Genomic DNA, 21,684 nt, shown 5'->3' with positions numbered 1-21,684 from the left:
CAACGAGTGCAGTCCGATTTAAGCTTAAGCTTTTTATAGCCGAGTCCAAACGACGTGCCGCAGTGCGATACCTCTTTGGAGAGAAGTTTTACATGGCATACTACCTCACAAACGTTGCCAGCATTAGGAGGGGAAAACCACCGCTGATGGTCTCGCCATAATCTATATATTCCGATCTTCAGACTTAAAGTTTTAGGCCCATAAAAGCTGAATTTATTAACTAATTTTGCAGAAATTAGGCACAATGAGTTGCGTTAGACCCTTACACGGCGCCAGGCTGGAGACAAAAAACAGCGCTTAAATTATTGAACAATATTGTATTCGTCACAAATTATACCCTCCACCATAGGATGGGGGTATACTAATTTCGTCAATCTGTTTGCAACACCTATATTCTTGATCGTCATGACATTTTAAGTCGATGTAGCCATGTCCGTAAATCTGTCCATCCGTCCGTCTGTCTGTCGAAAGCACGCTAACTTTGGAAGAAGTAATGCTAGGCGCTGAAATTTTGAACAAATATTGGGTTGCCCAAAAAGTAATTGCGGATTTTTTAAAAGATAGTAATATGAACTTTAATCAAATACACTTTTTTTACACTTTTTTTCTAAAGCAAGCTAAAAGTAACAGCTGATAACTGACAGAAGAAAGAATGCAATTACAGAGTCACAAGCTGTGAAAAAATTTGTCAACGCCGACTTTATGAAAAATCCGCAATTACTTTTTGGGCAACCCAATACTTTTTATTAGTGTAGGTCAGTGGGGATTGTAAATGGGCCAAAACGGTCAATGACTTCTACAATGTTCAGCATTCAATTCATTTATGGTCCGAATCTGATAGCTTGATTTAGCTCCAATACCATAACAGCTTTATTCATTATTCTTTATTTGCCTAAAAAGAGATACCGCGCAAAGAACTCGACAAATGCTATCCATGGTGGAGGGTACAGCCGTAAAGGATCATATTGCATGATAGATATATAGGGCAGCTATATCTAGTTAGATTTTGATAAAATTTTTCACACGTACTGGGACGTCAAATAAAACAAGTCAAGCTAAATGTTGTCAAGATCGGACGAAAATTGTGGCGACTAAGGTCTTCACATTCGTCGCCCACTCCCTTAACTCGGACTGCTTCAACCCGAAAGACTTCCGGTTAACCAAGTTTATTGGCGGCAGTCCTCTGGCCTTCACTGCCAAATCGTCTGCCCTTTTATTTCCCCTTACGCCGGGCCATAAATCAATCTAGCAATGTCCGTCCGTCTGTGGAAAGCACGCTAAGTTTTAAGGCGCTTGAAATTTTGCAAAAATAATTCCTATATAGCGGAGGCTACCGTAGTGCAGAGGTTAGTATGTCCACCCAGGACGCTGAACGCCCGAGTTCGAATCTTGGCATCAGAAAAAATTTTCAGCGGTGATTATCCCCCGTCTTATGCTGGCCACAATTGTGTCATGCAAAAACTTTTCCCTAAACAGAAGTCGCTCTGCGGCACACCGTTCAGATTCGGCTATAAAAAAGAGGCTTAAACTTGAATCGGACATCACTCAGTGATATGTGAGAAGTTTGCCTTTTATCCTATAAGCGTTGGTCGGTTAGGATTGTAAATGAGATACATCGGTCCACATTGAGGTATAGCTCCTATATATAAAGATCTCCCAAGTATACTTCTTCTTCTAAGAAATGTGGAATTCATATCCGATTGTGCTGAAATTTTGTAATATGTAGTCATTCAACAGATGTTCCAAGTATAGTTCGAATTGGTCCTGATACATCTCCCATATAAACCGATCTTCCGATTGTACTTCTAAGGCTCTAGAAGGCGCAATTCCTATCCGAGTTTTTGTTTGACCTGTAATATATCTCCCAAGTAGGACTTGGATCGGCTTTAAACTTGACATAGCTTCCATATAAACGGATCTCCCGAATGCACTCTTTGAGCCCCTTGAGGCTGCGGTTACTGACTTGCCTGAATAGGTGTATAACCTGATATAGCTCCGATATAAAACGAACTACCTGGTGTAATATTTATGAGATATTTGAGTTTTTTTTAACTTCTATCTCACAGTGCCACATTGAACATTAATGTTCTATACAAGGCAAGGTTTAAGAGGTGGCAGTCTTCCATCAAATTCGTCCATTGTGATACCACAGGAACAGAAGAAGGAAGATGCCTTCTAGTTCCTATCGTTGAATCATCCAGATCGATTTAAAAAGCCCGAATGTTTACATCCGCTAAGTCAAGCAGATTCGCATAGAAAAGAGAACCTAGAATGCAACTCCTTCTGGCTGCCAGTACGGGTCACACACGCAGAAGGTGTTCTATAGTCTCTTCTTCTTCGATGTCCTCACTGCTTCTGCAAAAGTCGTTGCTGGCAACCTTCAGTCTGTCAGCATGTTTTCCGATTAGACAGTGACCTGTCATGGCGGAGACAATGACTGAGACGTCTGTTCTAGCCATTGACAGCAGAATGGTAAACCTCTTCAAGTCTAGATTAGGCCACATAATTTTGGAATGTTCACAGCCCCCTTTTTGCGAACATCTATCAATTGTTGTCTATCGAGCCCGGTCCTGAAAACTTAGCCTCCATGTGGTTTTTGTGTTCAGAAATGCGTTCTTAAGGGACTTAATGGCTGCCTGATTGTCTGAGAATAAATTTATGCCAATTATGACATTATATCATAGCCATTCCACCATTTCCTTAATAGCAAGGATCTCCGCTTGATACACACTGCAATGGTCGGGTAACCTTTTCGATTGATCTTTAGACTACACCCCAAAGCCCACCTGGTTGTCTAGATTGGAACCATCCGTATAGAAGTCTATGTAACTTCTATTACCAGGGATATCGTAGTTCCAATCGCTTCTATCAGGAATAGTGGCACAATACTTTTCATCAAAAAGCGGCTCAGGTTGGGTGCAATCCACACAGGCCTGGAACATCTGATATTGTATCATGACCAAAGAGAAAGCTCTCTTAGCCTTACGGCATTGGTCGCAACAATATGCAGGAGCATTAGATATGACATTAAATTCAGTGTATCAGACGGTGTCGTCTTCAGCCACCCTTTGGACCCTGTTGACTATTGGTGGACTTTTGAAGCGCCGTCCATCAGACCACAACACCATATAGCCTTACAGGTCTGAAAACTTTTGCCAATGGATCTCTTGCACGTGTATAGGGCAAGAGTTGCCTTTCTTGCCCTTTCCAAAATGTTGGATTTGATGTTCAATTTCCTGTCCAGAAAAAAACACCCAGGTATTTTGCGCTTTCTGTAAATGAAACATTATCTCCTCCCAAGGAGACAGGTACCACTGTAGGCAACTTGTATCTGCTGCTGTGGAGAACTACTTCTGTCTCGCACGGATTTATACCTAGACCACTTTCGGCAGCCCACTTCGCTGTTGCACGTAGAGCTTCTCTTAGAGTGCTGGGAAACTTTCCCTTAACCGCAATGCCACATCATCAGCATACGCTACCATTTTTACACCCCCATCTTCCAGAGACAATAATATAAACTTTCTTGCGGTAGAGTTGATGCCTAGAAACTCCAACTCCTTCATGGTTGGCGTCGGTTTTACATTATTGAAAGACCCTTCAACGTCAAGAAATGCGACTATTGTATATTACTTGACAGCGAGAAACCCATCTATGTAGCCGAGTAGGTCGTGAAGGGCTGTTTCGGAGGATTTGCCGTTACTATATGCATGCTGCTGCCACGAAAGGCGATCTCGAGGGATTGCTACCCTAAGAAATTATTTTATAAACCTCTCAAGAGACTTCAGCATAAAGGATGACAGACTAATAGGACGAAAATCTTTTTTTTTTTTCCTGCTTTCGGAATGAAAATAACCTTTGTGTCCCTCCATCCCACAGGTATATATGACTGGTTCCCAAACTATGTCTATCAGACATAGTTTGTAATTCAAGCGGTTATACATCTCCTTCTAAGCTTTGCAAACAAATGCACAAATTTATAATACTCAGTACCACAGGCGTGGTGTAGGGTATAATAAAGACAGGAAAGAATTTTTCACTTACTTTTGACTGTAAAATGTAAAAATGTTCAACTCACCTCACTTTTCTCTCTGGCTCTTTGAAGTATCCGTTCTTCTATGGTTCCTTTGCAAATCAAACGATATACAGTAACCTGTTTGGTTTGACCCAAACGATGAGCCCGATCCATAGCTTGTTGATCGACAGTGGGATTCCAGTCGGAATCATAGAAAATAACCTGAAATATACAAAAAAGGAACAAAAATCAAAAATTAAGAAAACTTCAAGCAATTTGTATAATTATTAAAAAATATAACTTAGTAAAATTAGTTTTATATAAGATATTTATGTTTATAAAATACTAGCTGACCCGGGCCCGCTCCGCTGAGCCCTTTTTTACTTTATGTGGAAGAAAATCTTGCTTGGAATATTTATTTTCGACAATTAAAGGGCTTTTAGTGAAATACCATGCTACGAAAATAGTATATCGCTCGACTAACAGTTTATCTGAATCCCATATGATCTTTATTGGTCTACGAATTTAAGTTTGAATGTAAGGTGTACTCCATTCTTAAAATACTTAATCTCAGCCCTATATTCTCTTGATATCTGACTTAGGTGTGTTTTCGGGGGTGAGGTGGTCCCCCAGACACATGGCCCTGAAAAAATATCAGCATCGTGCTCTTCACTCAAATACCATTTATTTAAACCCCATATGGCCATTGGTTTAAGGGGGTTTACGCGATGAGGCATCCTCCAAACACATGGCCCCAAAATGTGTTATCCAAGTCGTTTTCTAATTTCAAATACCTTTCATTTGAGCCACATATTGGCATGGTCGAAAAATGTTTACTCTTTGGGGGTGTTTTGGGGGAAGGTGTGATGCCCTAAATACATGGTCCTACATTTGGATATCAAATTCGTATTCTACTCCCAAATACCTTTATTTGAGCCCCATATTGCGATGGTCAGTAAAAAATTGCTGTTTGTGGGGTATTTTGGAAAAGGGGTAGACCTCCAGAAAATAGGTCCCTAAAATGGGTATCAATACTTACTCCACCCCCAATACTTTTCATTTAGGCCCACATTGACATGGTCGGTAAATATGGCCGATTTAGGGGTGTTTTGGGGATTGGGGTGGTCGCCCAAACACTAAGCCCGGAAAATATATCAGCAACGTGCTCTATTCTCATATATCTATATATCATTTATTTGGATCCCATATTACCATTGCCCTCAAAATAGGATATCAAATTCGTTTCCTAATCTCAGTTAAACTCCTTGTTGCAAAAGTCAGCAAATATGTCCGGTTTGGGGTATTGGCCCTAAAAACTATGAACATTTAGTTCCACTCTCTTTAAGACCCAAAATGTCTTGGTGAGCAAATACTTCCTATTTGAGGGTTGTTATGGTGGTGGGACGTACCCTAGACAGTTGGTCCCTAATGTTGACATCAGATACGTGGTCTACTCCCAAATACCTTTAATTTGAGCCCCATATTTCCATAGTCGGCAAACATGACCGGCTTGTAGGGTGTTTTGGAGAATGGGGCGGCCACTCAGTGGCTTGGGTTTGAAAATATATATCGGATTCGTGTTCTACCTAAAATTCCTCTTTATTGGGCCTCATATTGCAATGGTCAGCAAATACTTCCTATATGGGTGGTGTTGTGGGTGTGGCGTGGCCCCATAGACACTTTTCCCGAATATTGATATCAGATTCGTGCTATACTCCCAAAGACCTTTCATTTGAGCCCCATATGGCTATGGTTAAATAAATTTGTCCCTTGGTGGGATGTTTTTGGGGAGAGGCGGCCCCCAAACACTTGGTCTCATATTTGGATATCAGATCAGAATACTGCATTTAAATACCTTTTATTTAAGCCCCATATTCCCATGGTCAGTAAATAAGTCCTGTTTAGGGAAGGGGTGGATCCCCAGAAACGTGGCCCCCAGTTGGACATTAGATTCGTATTCTACTCGCAAATACCTTTCATTTGAGTCCCATATTGCCATGGTCTGTAAATATGTCCGATTAAGGGGTGTTTTGGGGGTTGGGGTGGTCCCCCTAACACTTGGTCCGACAATTGGATATCAGATACGTTTTCTTATCCTAAATACCTTTCCTTTGAACCCCATATTGTCGTCTTATTATATGTTTTGTAGGTTTTAGGGTGGGGCGGCCCCCCTAGGTACACCATCCGAAAGTTGGATACCAAATCTTTACTTTTAGAGTACTATATGAGAGCACACAAAATTTCGCTTAAATCGCACCACCCATCTCCGAGATCTGGCGTTTCTGAAAATTAGGGTAAGGTGGAGGGTCCCCCCCCCCCCCCCCCCCCCCCCCTTACGATATCAAACAAGTAAAAAGGCGTTAAGTTCGGCCGGGCCGAACTTTGGATACCCACCACCTCGGGTATATATGTAAACCACCTTCCATCAAAATCCGGTCCCATACCAGTTATATCGAAATATGTTCCGATTTGGACCAACTACTAATAAGTACAAGTCATTGTTCAATTGTGTATAACAAAATATTGGTCTTTTTAGTAGCTATATCTATCTTTTTAGTAGCATATACGGCAGAGATGTCGAAAAGCCTAACACAACGAACTGTCCCAAATCTCGGCGAAATCGGACAATAAATGCGCCTTTTATGGGCCCAAAACCTTAAATCGAGAGATCGGTCTATATGGCAGCTATATTCAAATCTGAACCGATCTGTACCATATTGCAGAAGTATGTCAAGGGGCATAACTTAACTCACTGTCCCAAATTTCGGCGACATCGGACAATAAATGCGCCTTTCGGGGTCCCAAAATCTTAAATCGAGAGTTCGGTCTATATGCCAGCTATCAAATCTGAACCGATCAGGGTCAAATTGAAGAAAAATGTCGAAGGGCCTAAGACAACTCACTGTCCCAAATATCAGCAAAATCGGATAATAAATGTAGCTTTTATAAGCCTAAGACCCTAAATCGGAGGATCTTTTTATATGGTAGCTATAACCAAATCTGGACCGATCTGGGCCAAATTGACGAAGGATGTCGAACTCATTGTCTTAAATTTCGGCAACATCGGATAATAAATGTGGCTTTTATGGGCCTAAGACCGTAAATCGGCAGATCGGTCTATATGGGGGCTATATCAAGATATAGTCCGATATAGCCCATCTTCGAACTTAACCTGCATGTGGACAAAAAAAAAAGAATCTGTGCAAAATTTCAGCTCAATATCTCTATTTTTAAAGACTGTAGCGTGATTTCAACAGACAGACGGACGGATATGTCTAGATCGTCTAAGATTTTTACGCTGATCAAGAATATATATACTTTATAGGGTCGGAAATGGATATTTCGATGTGTTGCAAACGCAATGACAAAATGAATATACCCCCATCCTTTGGTGGTGGGTATAAAAATGTAGTGCCCTATTTTCACCACGGGATCATCTGTGAAAATTTCAAGAAAATCGGTTCAGCCGTTTCTGAGTCTATAAGGAACACACAAACAAACAAACTCAACTTGAGTTTTATATATAAAATTTTTCGTACTTTATTTATATTTGTCCATTAAACAGTATATAGTTTTCCACTAAATAAATTATTTCAAATCGTACCTCGCACCCTCATTCGATCCACTTACCCTTATGTTACAACTAAAAAGGATTAGATTTCCATTTCCGTTTTGGTCTAGAACATCTTAGGGTTTATAAAATTGAAATATTCCAACCGGATACAAACATCTTCCTAGTTATCCTTTTAAGGTATCAACGTTTTTCTAATAACAACTAGCAAGAACTCAAACACGTGTTCCAATCAAAAGAATATCAACAAATAAAATTTGTAATTCTAAACCTAAACTACAGAGTCTTCCGAAACTATTCAAATGATGCAGTAACATGGATATTAAAAAAAAATATCCATATCAACAATACCCCAAAGACACATCACATAGTACTCGTACTACCACGAAAACAGCATAGGTATTTTCCTAAGTGAAGTGATTCTTTTCCAACTTCCTTGGGAAACTGCCCATTTCCATAACAAGAAAATGAAGGAAATGGATTGTCTTCGCTCATCTTCAAAGATTTTCTTGTGAGGCAGAAAACAAAACTCATGCACGTGATTGAAGAACACTTTCGGCAATCTCCACATGGATGGAAACCTTTTCGTGTTTAGATTTCCAAATTTGAGTTCCTTTGTTTTGAGGGGGGGCTTTAAATCAATTTCCACCATTTGAAGTGTTTAGACATGATAATCTAGAACAAGAGGTAATTTCATTTTAAAGAAAGGCGTCAAAACTCTTTATTAGGAACTTCACTTGAATGGCTAATTATCGAATTATACATTGAAATGTAGTCGTACACCCATGAGGGCGGGTAAGCCTGGTGGGGAGTGAGTGATTGCAGTGCACACTGCTGTGAGAGGCCAACTTAAATTTAATGATAAAGGTAAAGGGTAGACATGAAGATATATTTTTTTGGGATGTTTTTGTGCATAAGTAAACACTTCCGGCTTATCTGGGCAATGTACTTCAGTTTGAGTAGGGATTAGTCATTTGTGGACGAAGAGAAAAAATGGGGAATAAGTACCCCACTTTTTTTATAGCCACCACCGGAGGATGAGGGTATATTAATTTTGTCATTCCGTTTGCAACACATCGAAATATCCATTTCCGACCCTATAAAGTATATATATTCTCGATCAGCTTAAAAATCTAAGACGATCTAGCCATGTCCGTCCGTCTGTCTGTTGAAATAACGCTACAGTCTTTAAAAATGGAGATATTGAGCTGAAACTTTGCACAGATTCTTTTTTTGTCCATAAGAAAGGTTAAGTTCGAAGACGGGCTATATCGGACTATATCTTGATATAGCCCCCATATAGACGGATCCGCCGATTTAGGGTCTAAGGCCAATAAAAGCCACATTTATTATCCGATTTTGCTGAAATTTGGGACAGTGAGTTGTGTTAAGCCCTTCGACAGCCTTCGTCAATTTGGCCCCCATCGGTGATTTGGATTAGCTACCTTAAGACCCTAATCCGCCGATTTAGGGTCTTAGGCCAATAAATTTTTATCCGATTTTGCTGAAATTTGGGACAGTGAGTTGTGTTAAGCCCTTCGACAGCCTTCGTCAATTTGGCCCCCATCGGTGATTTGGATTAGCTACCTTAAGACCCTAATCCGCCGATTTAGGGTCTTAGGCCAATAAAAGCCAAATTTATTATCCGATTTAGCTGAAATTTGGGACAGTGAGTTGCGTTAGGCCCTTCGACATCCTTCTTGAATTTGACCCAAATCGGTTCAGATTTGGATATGGCTGCCATATAGACCGATCCGCCGATTTAGTGTCTAAGGCCCATAAAAGCCACATTTATTATCCGATTTTGCGGAAATTTAAGACAGTGAGTTGTGTTAGACCCTTCAACATCCTTTTTCAATTTGGCCCCGATCGGTCCAGATTTGGATAAAGCTGCCATATAGGCCGATCTCTCGATTTAAGGTTTTGGACCCATAAATGGCGCATTTATTGTCCGATGTCGCCGAAATTTGGGACAGTGAGTTGTGTTAGGCCCTTCGATATACTTCTTCAATTTGGCCCAGATCAGTTCAGATTTGAATATAGCTGCCATATAGGCCGATCTCTCGATTTCAGGTTTTGGGCCCATGAAAGGCGCATTTATAATCCGACGTCGCCGAAATTTGGGACAGTGAGTTGTGTAAGGCCCTTAGACATCCATTTTCAATTTGGCCCACATCGGTCCAGATTTGGATATAGCTGCCATATAGACCGATCTCTCGATTTGAGGTTTAAGACCCATAAAAGGCGCATTTATTGTCCAATGTCGCCGAAATTTGGAACAGTGACTTGTGTTGGGCCCGTCGACATCCTTGTTCAATTTGGCTCACATCGTTCCAGATTTGAATATAGCTGCTATATAGACCGATCTCTCGATTTCAGGTTTTGGGCCCATAAAAGGCGCATTTATTGTCTGATGTTGCCGAAATTTGGGACAGTGAGTTGTGTTAGGCCCACATTGGACCAGAATATATGGAATATAGCTGCCATATTGGCCGATCTCTCGATTTAAAGTCTTGGCCCAATAAAAGCCGCATTTATTGTCCGATTTCACTGAAATTTGACACAGTGACTTATGTAAGGCTTTTCGACATCCGTACCGTATTTGATTCAGATCGGTTTATTTTTAGATATAGCTACTAAAACGACCAATATTTTGTTATACACACTTGAACAATAACTTTTACTTATTAGTATTTGGTCCAAATCGGAATATATTTCGATATAGCTGTTATGGGGCATAAGGTATGCATTTTTTACCGGATTTTGACGAAAGGAGGTTTACATATATACCCGAGGAGGTGGGTAGCCAAAGTTCGGCCCGGCCAAATTTTTTTAATGTATGTATGTGATTCAGGATGGGAGCAGCTCATACCATCGCGGTATAATCGATGCGACGATGGCAAAACCTGAAAGGAAGGTTTCGGACCTTGAAGGACCTTGAAGTCGAGTGCGAGGCACTGCTGCCAGCGGCAAAGTCTTGGATTGATGAAACCCTAGTATTGCATCTGGAAGATAATGTTACACGGATGGATCAAAGTTAGAGGACAAAGCCTGGGGACTGGGGGTCTACATTGAGAACCCACGAACTGAGATCTGTTTTAAACTGCCTGACCATAAGACGGTCCTGCAGTGGGAGATCCGGGCGATCACGGAATGCGTGAAGTGGTGTGGAGGACGTCGAGTGTGAACATCTTTACCGATAGTAAAATTGCCATAAGGGCAATAATAACCAGAACGGTAAGGTCACGAATAGTCTTGCAGTGTAAGAAGGAAATTAACGCCCTGTCTGAGGATGGCAAAATCCGCTTCGTTTGGGTGCCGGGCCATAACGGAGTAAGGGGGAATGAAAACGCAGATGATTTGACGGTGAAGGCCAGAGGACTGCCGTCAATAAACATGGTTAAACCGAAGCCTTTCGGGTTGACGCAGTCCGAGTTAGGGGAGTGTGTGACGAATGCGCATGCAAAATTGTGGAACAGCGACGCGGTCGGTGGGAGGTCAAAAATCCTATGGGGGGATCCAGATCGCGAGAAGACGAGGTTATTACTGAATAGAAGCTTGAAGGAGGTCAGTATAGATATGGGTATCATAACGGGACACATAGGACTACGAGCTCACTTATGTAAAATCGGTGTGGCATGTGTAGGGCATGCGGGGAAGATGATGAGGCGTTGGAATATTTCCTTTGAGTTAGACCGGATTTCGCGTCTAACAGATACCGGCACTTAGTTGGGGACACAATACCAGATATGAACCAACTTTGGGGAGTGGTATTGAAAACAATTAAGGATTTTGTAAGTAGCACGGAATCCCTAATTTAAAATTTTCTTTTTAGAGGTTACTTTACAGTTTAAAGAGCGCACAACAAGACGATTACTGGCTTAGATGTATGTCCATAGTGGCATGGGCGGATATCTGCACCCTCTTTTCCAACCTAACCCAACCTATGTGCATTGTTAAATCGTAGACAGATTTGTAATTACCGTTACACAATTTGATTATCTTTTGACATTTGGTAAGAAAAAATATCATGCTCAACCCAATTTATTCACAAACATTTAAAATCTATGTAGACTAGTGTTATTAGAAGTTAAGCAGAAGTAGCACTTACACAAAACTAGGTAATTGGTATTTAGCTACTGCAATGATAAGACTGGCAATTGCCTTCCATTCAATATGTTCAGTTAAAACTATTCAAACAATTTGGAGGTTTAGGTCAAATAACCACAAGTAGCTAACAGATAAACAAAAAGAGGCGTAGCCAGTTGTAAGGGAAGTGCATTGAGTATAAAATAAACTTTTTATGTAAATGCAGAGAAAAATCCAGCTGTACACCCCTAAAACCCCCTTTCAGCTCTAATGTAAAATAATAATTACTACGCCCTTGGTAAACACTTTTATTCAATAAATAAAAGAAAATCGTATGGACATCATTCAATTGCAGTTTCAATTCTGTTTTAAAAAGTGATTTTAAAGAAACTCGCAAGTCGGAACGGAATTCCATTTAACGTGCAAAAATTCTAAATAGAATATGAATTTGATTGAAATCCTTTCCATAGGACTTGAGCTATTAGTTGTCTTTGCAACTACAGCAACAACCGGCAATATTTTCTCTAGAACCTTTCAAGAGTTGCACGAGGATCCTGGACCTCAAGCTTCAGCCAGGGCATGGGTGCAAACAAAATGGATCGATCAAAAACTGGATCATTTCAATGAGAGCGAATTAAGGACATGGCAAATGGTAAGTGGAGGAAGAAAAATTTACAACGTGTATAGAAGAAAGTTACAACAGAAAATCTAAAAAGTCAACAGCAGGTCCTAGCAGGTCTGCTACTGAAACAGGGGCTAGTAGAGTACCCAAATGCAAATTTGCACATGAACATTCCGCTAAGCAATGATAAGGGACCTGCTTTTTATAGCCAAGACCGAATGGCGTGCTGCAGTGCAACAACTCTTTGGGGCAAGAAAGGCAACTCTTACCCTATCCACCTGCAAAAGTCATTGGCCAAAGATGGAGGTTTCGACCGCTCGTCATGCATTGGATAAATACTGCAGTGGTCAGACCTATGCCTCTAGCGACATGTAAGCTAAGTTTTCAGGACCAGGCCCGAAGGACAACGAATGATAGATGGTCACAACGCGGGGGCTGTGAGCTGTGGTCTAATCTAGACTTGAAGAGGCCTACCGCTTTGCTGTCATTGCCTACAACAGAGGTCTCAGTCATTGGCCCGTCATGACAGGTCACTGTCTAATCGGAAAACATGCTGACAGACTTAAGGTTGCCAGCAACAACTTTTGCAGAAGCTGTGAGGACATCGAAGAAGATATATAGAACACCTTCTGTGTGTGTGTGTGTCCCGCACTAGCAGCCAAAAGGAGTTCCACTTTAGGTTCTCATTTCTTTGAGAACCTGTCTGATTTAGCGGATGTGAACATTCGCAAGTTATTTGGTTTTTTAAAGCGATCTGGATGGTTCAAAGCTAGGAACTAAAAGGCATCTTCCTTCTTCTGTTCAGACTACCACTTAAACCTAACCTAACATTCGAAAAATCGGAAGTTAATGGAGGATGCGGGGTCCTGACACCATCTTCCTCCCCCCTGACTACGTCCCCGATGGCTTCTATGCATAGTACCTAACTAATATCGCTAACATTAGGAGGGGATAAACACTGTTGAAAATTATTTCTAATGTTCTCTTCAGGATTCGAACCCATACGTACAGTTTCATAGGCGGACATGCTAACCTCTACGATAGGGTAGCGTAGTGCCTGGGGCACTCAATTTTATTTAATTGTGCTTGGAGAATAGTATCTGGAGGGGCTATCCTGGATGGTCTATGTGCTAATTCAAAGAATGTGCTCACCGAGTCATACAAAATAATGTATTCAGACTAAACTTCGACTGTGGTCGCCCCGGTAGCCGGGTTGGTTGCGTGCTTGGTTTACCAGTGCGTGGTTCGTGGTTCCTATTCTCACCTGAGGCTTGGTATGTCTCTATTGTGGCATCACAATGGACTGAAATTGTCTACGTGAATCTGCATTCCAAACAAAACTCCTACAGCTTCAAAGACCTCAACAAGTCTTAAGGAGTTATGTCCTAAGGATTCAATGAGGTGAGGCTTAAGGTGCATAGAATCGATGAGTATGAGGATTCAAGAGACAACTCAACATTTGTTGCTAATGACTTGTCTGGGGAACTATCATCTACAAGTACATCTATCATCTACAATTCTAGTGGATTGCTGGAAACCCTAATAGCATGATCAAAAGCGTGGGTGAAGTATCCAAGACAGGACCCGACTAGAGCTATGTGAATCGATCTTTCAGTTTAGAATTTGGCTTAAAGTGTGAGCTAGCAGTGAGCAAGGCAGCAGTGGGAAGCATCGACCCTTTTCGGGTCGACGTAGTCCGAATTAAGGGCTTGGTCGACGAACGCAGCATCTCTCCATAGGATGTTCATCATCCATCTACATCTAGAATTGTGGAACAGCGAAACGGTCGGTAGAACGATGAACATCCTATGGAGAGATGCTCGTCGTGACTTGAGAAGGCTGTTACTGGAAGGAAGTAAGAAAGAGGTCTGTATAGCTTTCGGTATCCTAACGGGATACATGGGACTACCAGCTCAGTTATGCAAAATTAATGCGACAGGTGATAGCATGTGGGGAAGATTATGAGATGTTGGAGCATTTTCCGGCTAACAGACAGACTTCCTAACATAGGATTTCTTTTTCGAGGTTACTTTTTAGTATTTAAAACAACAACAAGTCTATTCAACCTATCCCAAGCCTGCATGTTCTCAAGTGAAGCCAAAAAGGAAACCTCGACGGGCATGGTGGACTCCAGACTTGGTTGGTCTAGGGAAAGATTACAAAAAAACTCTTGCACAATACAAAAGCCACAAGGCAACCATTAGACAGGGATGTCTGAGGTAAGAAAATACAGGGTAGAGAATATATGGACAAAGTCTAATGAGGAAATACTAGAACCACTCGTTAATACACATTTCCCGTGAAACTTTCCAACGGACAACGTAGCGCCAGAAGATGTTGCCACTGATATCCATTCGTCGGAGGTTGACGGGGAAATTATGTTTGGGTCGTAAATCCTTTGGGCGACAAAAAGTTTTGACTTCTTCAGTACGCCAGGCGCTGATGAAGTATCACCGGTTGTATTAAAAGTTGCGTCCGATAGACTAGCTCCTCGGCTTAGCTGAATAATATTCTGCTTGTATCCCCATATCACATTTGCCTGTGGGATGTAGGAGCACAACGGTCATTTTCATTCTGAAAGCAGGGCAACCTTACCCCACAAAGGTTTTTGTGCTATTAGTCTGTCATCCTTTACGCCGAAGACTCTAGAGACTTAGAGCAAAGATCCCTATAGATTGCCTGTCTCGGAAACATCATACGTATAATAAGGGCAAGTTCACTGAAACAGTCCTTCACGACCTAGTCGGCTACATAGAGGGTTCTCTCGCTGCCAAGGAATATAAAATGGTGGAATTTCTTGACATTGAAGGTGCTTTCAATAATGTAATACCGACGTCAATTATGAAGGAGCTGGAGTTTCTAGGTATCAACACTACCGTAAGAAAGTTTATTGATAACTTTTTTTTCACGTAACCAACACGCAGGGGATGTCTCCTATATATACGCAGTGCATTGCGTTCCCAATTACGAAAGTTAAGGGTGGGAGTGGGGAAAGAGGGAGTAGTGTTTATTGATATTCGTCTTAAATTTCTGAACGTCAATGTCGCTGGGAAAGACATTGGCCGGAAGTCGACTCCACATAGGAATGTTTCGGGCGAAAAAATAATTTTCTCAATTACAAACGGGTGTGAGTTTCTGGCAAGTCTTATACTGCTGGTGAACATCCAAATATCAGGGATAAGAAGACGAATATCCCTGGAACACATACCATGAAAGTAACGATAGAGCAATACAACCCTGCCCACATTCTGACGATGTTCAAGAGAAGCAATAGAGTTGGATACTCTACTGCCCGCAATCAACACCATATAGCTATTAAAAATATACTATTGTCTCTGGAATATAAAGGTGTGAAAGTGGTCCCGTGGTCGTTTACAAGCATTCTTAGAGATATACTTCAGGAAACTATAAGTGCCATACCAAAATGGGCTCCCGAAAGTGGTCTAGGCGTAAATCCGTGCCAGACAAAAGTAGTTGTTGGGCGAATTCGAACTTCTAATCCCACATTTTAGAAAGAGCAAAAAAGTCTATTCTTACTTCATACACCTGCAAGAGAGCCATTGGCAAAAGATGGGGGTTTAAATCGCTTGGTATATGCTGCAGTTGTCAAACCTAAAATGCTATATGGTATTGTGGTCTGGTGGACTGCGCTTCAAAAATCCACCTACTGTTCAATACTCAACCGGATACAAAGAATTGCTTATTTGTGCATCACATCCGCACTGAGGACGACATCATCTGATGCATTGAATTTAATGCTACACGTAATGCCTCTGGACATTGTGGCTAGGCAAATTGCGGCGACCACTGCTGTGAGGCTAAGGGAGCTTTCTCTTTAATTATGTGGCGGCTACGGCCACTTTGTTATTTTTGATACAATGCCCGATGCCCGATGTTCGTGTGGATTACACCCTACCTGAGCCGCTTTTTGATAAAAAGTACTGTAAAACTATTCTTGATAGAACTGATTGGAACTATGATATCCCTGGTTATAAAAGTTACATAGGCAGGTGGATTACACCCTACCTGAGTCGCTTTTTGATAAAAAGTACTGTAAAACTATTCTTGACAGAACCGGTTGGAACTACGATATCCCTGGCTATAAAAGTTACATAGACTTCTACACGGATGGTTCCAAACTAGACGACCAGGTGGGCTTTGAGGTGTACTCTAAAGATCTAGTACTGGTCATATCGAAGAGGTTACCCGAACACTGCATAGGCTATCAAGCGGATATTCTTGCAATTAAAGAAGTGGTGGAATGGCTTAGATATAATGTCATACCGTCAACTGGCATAAATATCATTTTAAACAGCCAGGCAGCAATTAAATCCCTGGAGAAAGTATTTCTGAATTCAAAAACCGCCCGCGACTATAGCAGATCTCTCAACGAGATGACTGAGCAGTTATATATTCACCTGTTCTGGCTGCCGGGCCACAGAGATATCCCAGGGAATTGTAGAGCAGACGGGCTAGCGAGACTAGGAACTACCTTACACATGAATCTGTGGGTATGCTTCTAGCGACATTTAAGCTAAGTTTGCGGTATCAGGCCCAAAGTGCAGAGTATGAAAGATGATCACAAAGTGCGCGTTGCGAACATTCCTAAATTATATGACCCAATCAAGACTTGAAGATGTCTACTGTCATGCTGTCACTGGCTAGAACAGACGTCCCAGTCATTGTGTCCGTCATGACAGATTACTGTCTGATCGGTAAACATGCTGGCAGACTGAGTGTTGTACTGAATGACTTTCGCAGAAGCTGTGAGGTCATCGAGTAAGAAGAGACTATAGAACATCTGGTGTATGTGGCACTCATTTCTTAGAGAACTTGTCTGATTTAGCGGATGTGAATATTCGCGAATAGTTGGACTTTTTAAATGATCAGGGAGGTTCAACAGTCGGGGTATCTTTCTTCTCCGGTTCCTGTGGTATCACAATGGACGAATACGACTAAATGAGTCTAATGGCAGACTGCCACATAAGCCTTACCTAACCAACTAAACGTTGACTCAGATAATGATCATCATCATAACCGTAACATTCTAATGACAAAAAAATTTTTTCTTGATTTACTTAGCGTTATTTGGCTAATGATGAGTTCTACGAAAAAGGTGGTCCCATGTTCATTTATGTGGGCGGAGAATGGACAATTTCTCCAGGTGCCATTAGCAGAGGTCATCATTATGATATGGCCAAGGAGCATCAGGGGTATCTGTTTTATACAGAGCATCGTTATTATGGACAAAGTAAGCCGGTAAAGTAAGTGTTTTTTTCTAAAACAAAGCGCAAAACTATGGTTTTCGTAAACATTTTTCGTTATTTGCTATTTTTAGAGATCTCTCGCCGGATAACATGCAATATCTGCATGTACGACAAGCCTTGGCAGATTTGGCTCATTTCATACGGGTCATGAAGGTCACCATTCCTGGCATGGAGAATTCAAAAGTTATTTTGACGGGAGGCTCTTACTCAGCCACCATGGTGACTTGGTTTAAAAAATTATATCCGGAATTGGCTACAGGGTGTTGGGCTTCTAGTGCACCACTGTTGGCCAAAAGAGATTTCTTGGGTGAGTTATTGAATCTATTTGGTTTACAATGGACTATAGACTACTAATTATACTATTTCAGAGTATAAAGAGGTAACCGGAGATTCCATACGCCTCTTGGGAGGTGATAGCTGCTATGATCGAATTCAAAAGGCTATTCTGGAACTGGAGGCTATGATATCAAATAATCGTTCACCCTCAAAAATGAAATGCTTATTGAAAATCTGTGATAATTTCAATGAAAGCAATGAAATGGATGTATGGACTTTATTCTCCCAAATTTCGGATATTTTCGCGGGAGTTGTACAAAATCATAGGTGAGAGTAAGACTTGGTTAAACAAAAACTAATCTAAGCTTAAACGAGAAGTATAGTAAAGATAACGTAAGGTAAGGTGACGCAAGGTAAGGCAACTTAAGGTAAGGTGATGTAAGGTAAGGTAACTTAAAATAAGGCAACGTAAGCTAAGCAAGTACTGGTAAAAGAAGGTAAGGTTACGTATGGTATTGTAAGGTAAGGTAACGTAAATAAAGGTAACGTAGGGTTAGATAAAGTAAATTAAGGTAACGTAAGGTAAGGTAACGTTAAGTAAGGCAACGTTAGGCAATGTTATGTATGGCTAGGTAACGTAAGATTAGGTAACGTGAGGTTAGGTAACGTAATGTTGGGTAACGTAATGCTAGGTAACGTAAGGTTAGGTAACGTAAGGTTAGGTAACGTAAGGTTAGGTAACGTAAGGTTAGGTAACGTAAGGTTAGGTAACATAATGTAAGGTTACGTAAAGTTAGGTAACTTAAGGTAAGGTATCGTAAGGTAAACTAACGCAAGACAAGCCAGAGTAGGGTTCTAGTGGCAGTCTGTAATCAGACTCACTTCGACATTTTTGTCTATTGTTATAGCATAACAACACGAAAGATGTCATCTAGTTCCTACCGTTAAACCATCCAGCCCAACAACTTGCGATTGTCCATTAATTCAGACAAGTCTTCAAAGAAATGGCAACCTAAAGTGGATCTTTTTCTGCTTACCAGAAAGTGTCCCTCACTGGTAACACACAACAGAGGTTCAATAGTCTCCTCTTCCTCGACAATCTCACTGTTTCTACAACTTTACTTTAGCATGATTTCCGATCAGACAGTGTCCTGTCATAACGGATACTATAACTCTGAAATAAATAATCGGATGTTTATTTCATAATAAAGCGGAAGGAATGCCGTTAATGAAACAGAACATCAGCCAAATGGCCACCACGGCCACGCTTACAGGACCATACTGGGTGATTTAAAATAAAACCTCTTGTTAGAAAACTCTGTATACATTTAAAAGATTTTCAATAAAGAGGTGTTATATTGGTGGCTTACAGGATCAGGTATTTCAAAAGAAAACTCGTTGAAAAACCCAACACCTCTGTTCTAGCCGAAGACAGCATAGACTTCTTTAAGTTTAGATTGGCCACAAAATTTAAGAGAGTTCACAACGCGCACTTTGTGACCATCTGTCATTAGAGACTTCTAAAGATCTGGCTTATATGTCGCTAGAGGCATACCCACAGATTCCAGTTCCGCTGGAATGTGTAGGGTAGTTCTAAGTCTCATTAAGTTGTCTACTCAACAATACCCTGGGTTATCCCTATGACCCTGCACCCAAAACATATGAATTTTGAACTTTTCAACCTTCGCGTCTGCAACAGTCAAGGAAGGTTTTTGAAGTCAGAAAAGCGTTGCCCAGACTAATGTAGTGCAATATAACGTATACATGCTATTCCCTCATGAAATGTTCATGAGCAAATTTGCATTTGTGGGAGCGTAAGGTATGGTAACGTAAGATCAGGTAATAAGTTAATGTAAAGTAGGTTGCGGAATGTAAGAAGACATAAGACAGTGTAACGTAAACCAATGATATGTAACGTAATGTAACAAACAATATGGCAACGTGAGATAGTGATACTTATGGTAGTGTAACATAAGGTGCTGTAACATAAGGTAGTGTAACTTAACGTAGTGTAGTGTAAGGTAGTGTACCGGAAGGTAGTGTAACATAAGGTGATATAACGTATGATAGTGTAACGTAAGGTAGTGTAATGTAAGGTAGTGTAACGTAAGGTAGTTTAACGTAAGGTAGAGTAACGTAAGATAGTGTAACGTAAGATAGTGTAACGTAATGTAGTTTAACATAAGGCAGTGTAACGTATAATAGTGAAACGTATCATAGTGTAACGTAAGATGATGTAATGTAAGATGATGTAACGTAATATTATGTAACGTAGGATTGTTGAACGTAAAATGGTGTAACGTAGGATTGTTTAACGTAAGGTAGTTTAGCGCAAGGTAGTGTAAAGTTGGGTATTGTAATATAAGGTTTTGTAATGTAAAGTAATATAAGGTAAGGTAACGTAAGATACTGTAATGTTAGGTAGTGTAGGTTATTGTAATGACATTCTTTACCTAATATAAATAATAATTGATCTTAAGAATTATTGACCTGACCGCCTACAATTATTTTTTTATCACATTCGAGTGCTATTGTGTATTCAAAGACTATAACGCGTATTTTTTATACCAATTAAAAAGGTTTACAAATTGATGTTGTCATTTTTTGATCTTAGCGCAGAGGTTAGCATGTCCAACTACGACGCTGAATGCCTTGGTTCGAATCCTGGCGAGAACATCAAACAATTTTTTCAGCGGTGGTTATTCCTTCCTAGTGCTGGCGATATTTGCGAGGTACTATGCCAGTGAGAAGTTTGGGAATGTTCATGGGCAAATTTGCATTTGCAGACAAGATTTAACGTGGCTCAATTACGTCTATATCGTTCAACTAAAACACCCATTACATGTAAATCTCTTCTCGTTTCAGTAACAATACCATACAAAAAGCTTGCAGTAAAATTATGGAAGGAGAAGATGATATTGGCGGACTATTAAATTTTCTGGCACCATACTTTAAGGGCAACAAAAATTGCACAGAATTTAGTTATGATGAAATGGTAAAAGCATACAATTACACCAGTTTTGACAAAGGAATGTGTAAGTAAATAGTTCCTGAATAGAAAAATGGTTTAGGGAAAATAACTTTCTAACTATTTCCTCATAGATCGCCAATGGTTCTACCAGACTTGCAATGAATATGGCTGGTATCAATCTTCTGGCTCCAAGAATCAACCATTTGGTTCCAAATTTCCTGCTAAATTGTATACTCAGTTGTGCTACGATGAGTTCGGTGAAAAATTCACCGAAGAGTTTATTGAAAATCAAATAAAGGCCACCAATCAATTCTTTGGAGCCTTAGAACCCAAAGTAGAAAATGTCTATATGACTCATGGTCAGCTAGATCCTTGGAGGGCCATGGGTGTACAAGAGGAGGGAAAAGCAACCATCATACCATGTGAGTAAATTTGGAATAAAACTCCATAGGTAAAATCTTAATAGTGTACATTTTTGTTTCAGTGGTAGCCCATTGCAGGGATTTTGGTTCGATAAATGATAAGGATACTCCGGAATTAAGGGCCTCAAAGGAGAAACTGGCAGAACTGGTTAGAGAGTGGTTAAAATAGTGAAAGGATCATGTACTATAGTTTGAGAATATATGAAATAAAGCAAAGAACTTCTAATCCCAATTGTCGTTCTAAGAGTTTTCATGATTAAAACCAGTAAGGAAAAGTTACGGCTATTTAAGTGCAAATCGGGCCATACATATATATCGGAGCTATATCTAAATCTTAACCGATTTTTATGAAATCTTGCAGATATGTTCAGATCAGTAACAAAACAATCCGTGCCAAATTTTGTGTATTTCGGTTAATAATTGTAGCTATTACGGCCATTTAAGTGCAAATCGG

At 40.5% G+C, this 21,684-nt stretch overlaps 2 protein-coding genes across 2 annotated transcripts in view; one reads left to right on the top strand and one right to left on the bottom strand.

The window, feature by feature from the left end:
- LOC106085469 (chromatin-remodeling ATPase INO80) overlaps positions 1 to 21,684 on the bottom strand; it is a 252,958-nt gene that overhangs the window by 136,568 nt on the left and 94,706 nt on the right. The window contains 1 exon segment of the mRNA XM_059362041.1: positions 4,076 to 4,234. Within this exon segment, the coding sequence (XP_059218024.1) occupies positions 4,076 to 4,234 (159 nt within the window).
- Positions 12,115 to 21,399, top strand: LOC106085467 (putative serine protease K12H4.7). Its single transcript, XM_013249732.2, has 7 exons — positions 12,115 to 12,324; positions 17,377 to 17,558; positions 17,633 to 17,868; positions 17,930 to 18,164; positions 20,703 to 20,872; positions 20,940 to 21,230; positions 21,293 to 21,399. The coding sequence occupies exons 1-7, from the start codon at positions 12,115 to 12,117 to the stop codon at positions 21,397 to 21,399; spliced, it is 1,431 nt and encodes a 476-aa protein (XP_013105186.2).

This window comes from Stomoxys calcitrans, chromosome 2, assembly GCF_963082655.1.
Source record: "Stomoxys calcitrans chromosome 2, idStoCalc2.1, whole genome shotgun sequence".
Taxonomy (NCBI): domain Eukaryota; kingdom Metazoa; phylum Arthropoda; class Insecta; order Diptera; family Muscidae; genus Stomoxys; species Stomoxys calcitrans.
This window is presented reverse-complemented; position numbering and strand designations above follow the sequence as displayed.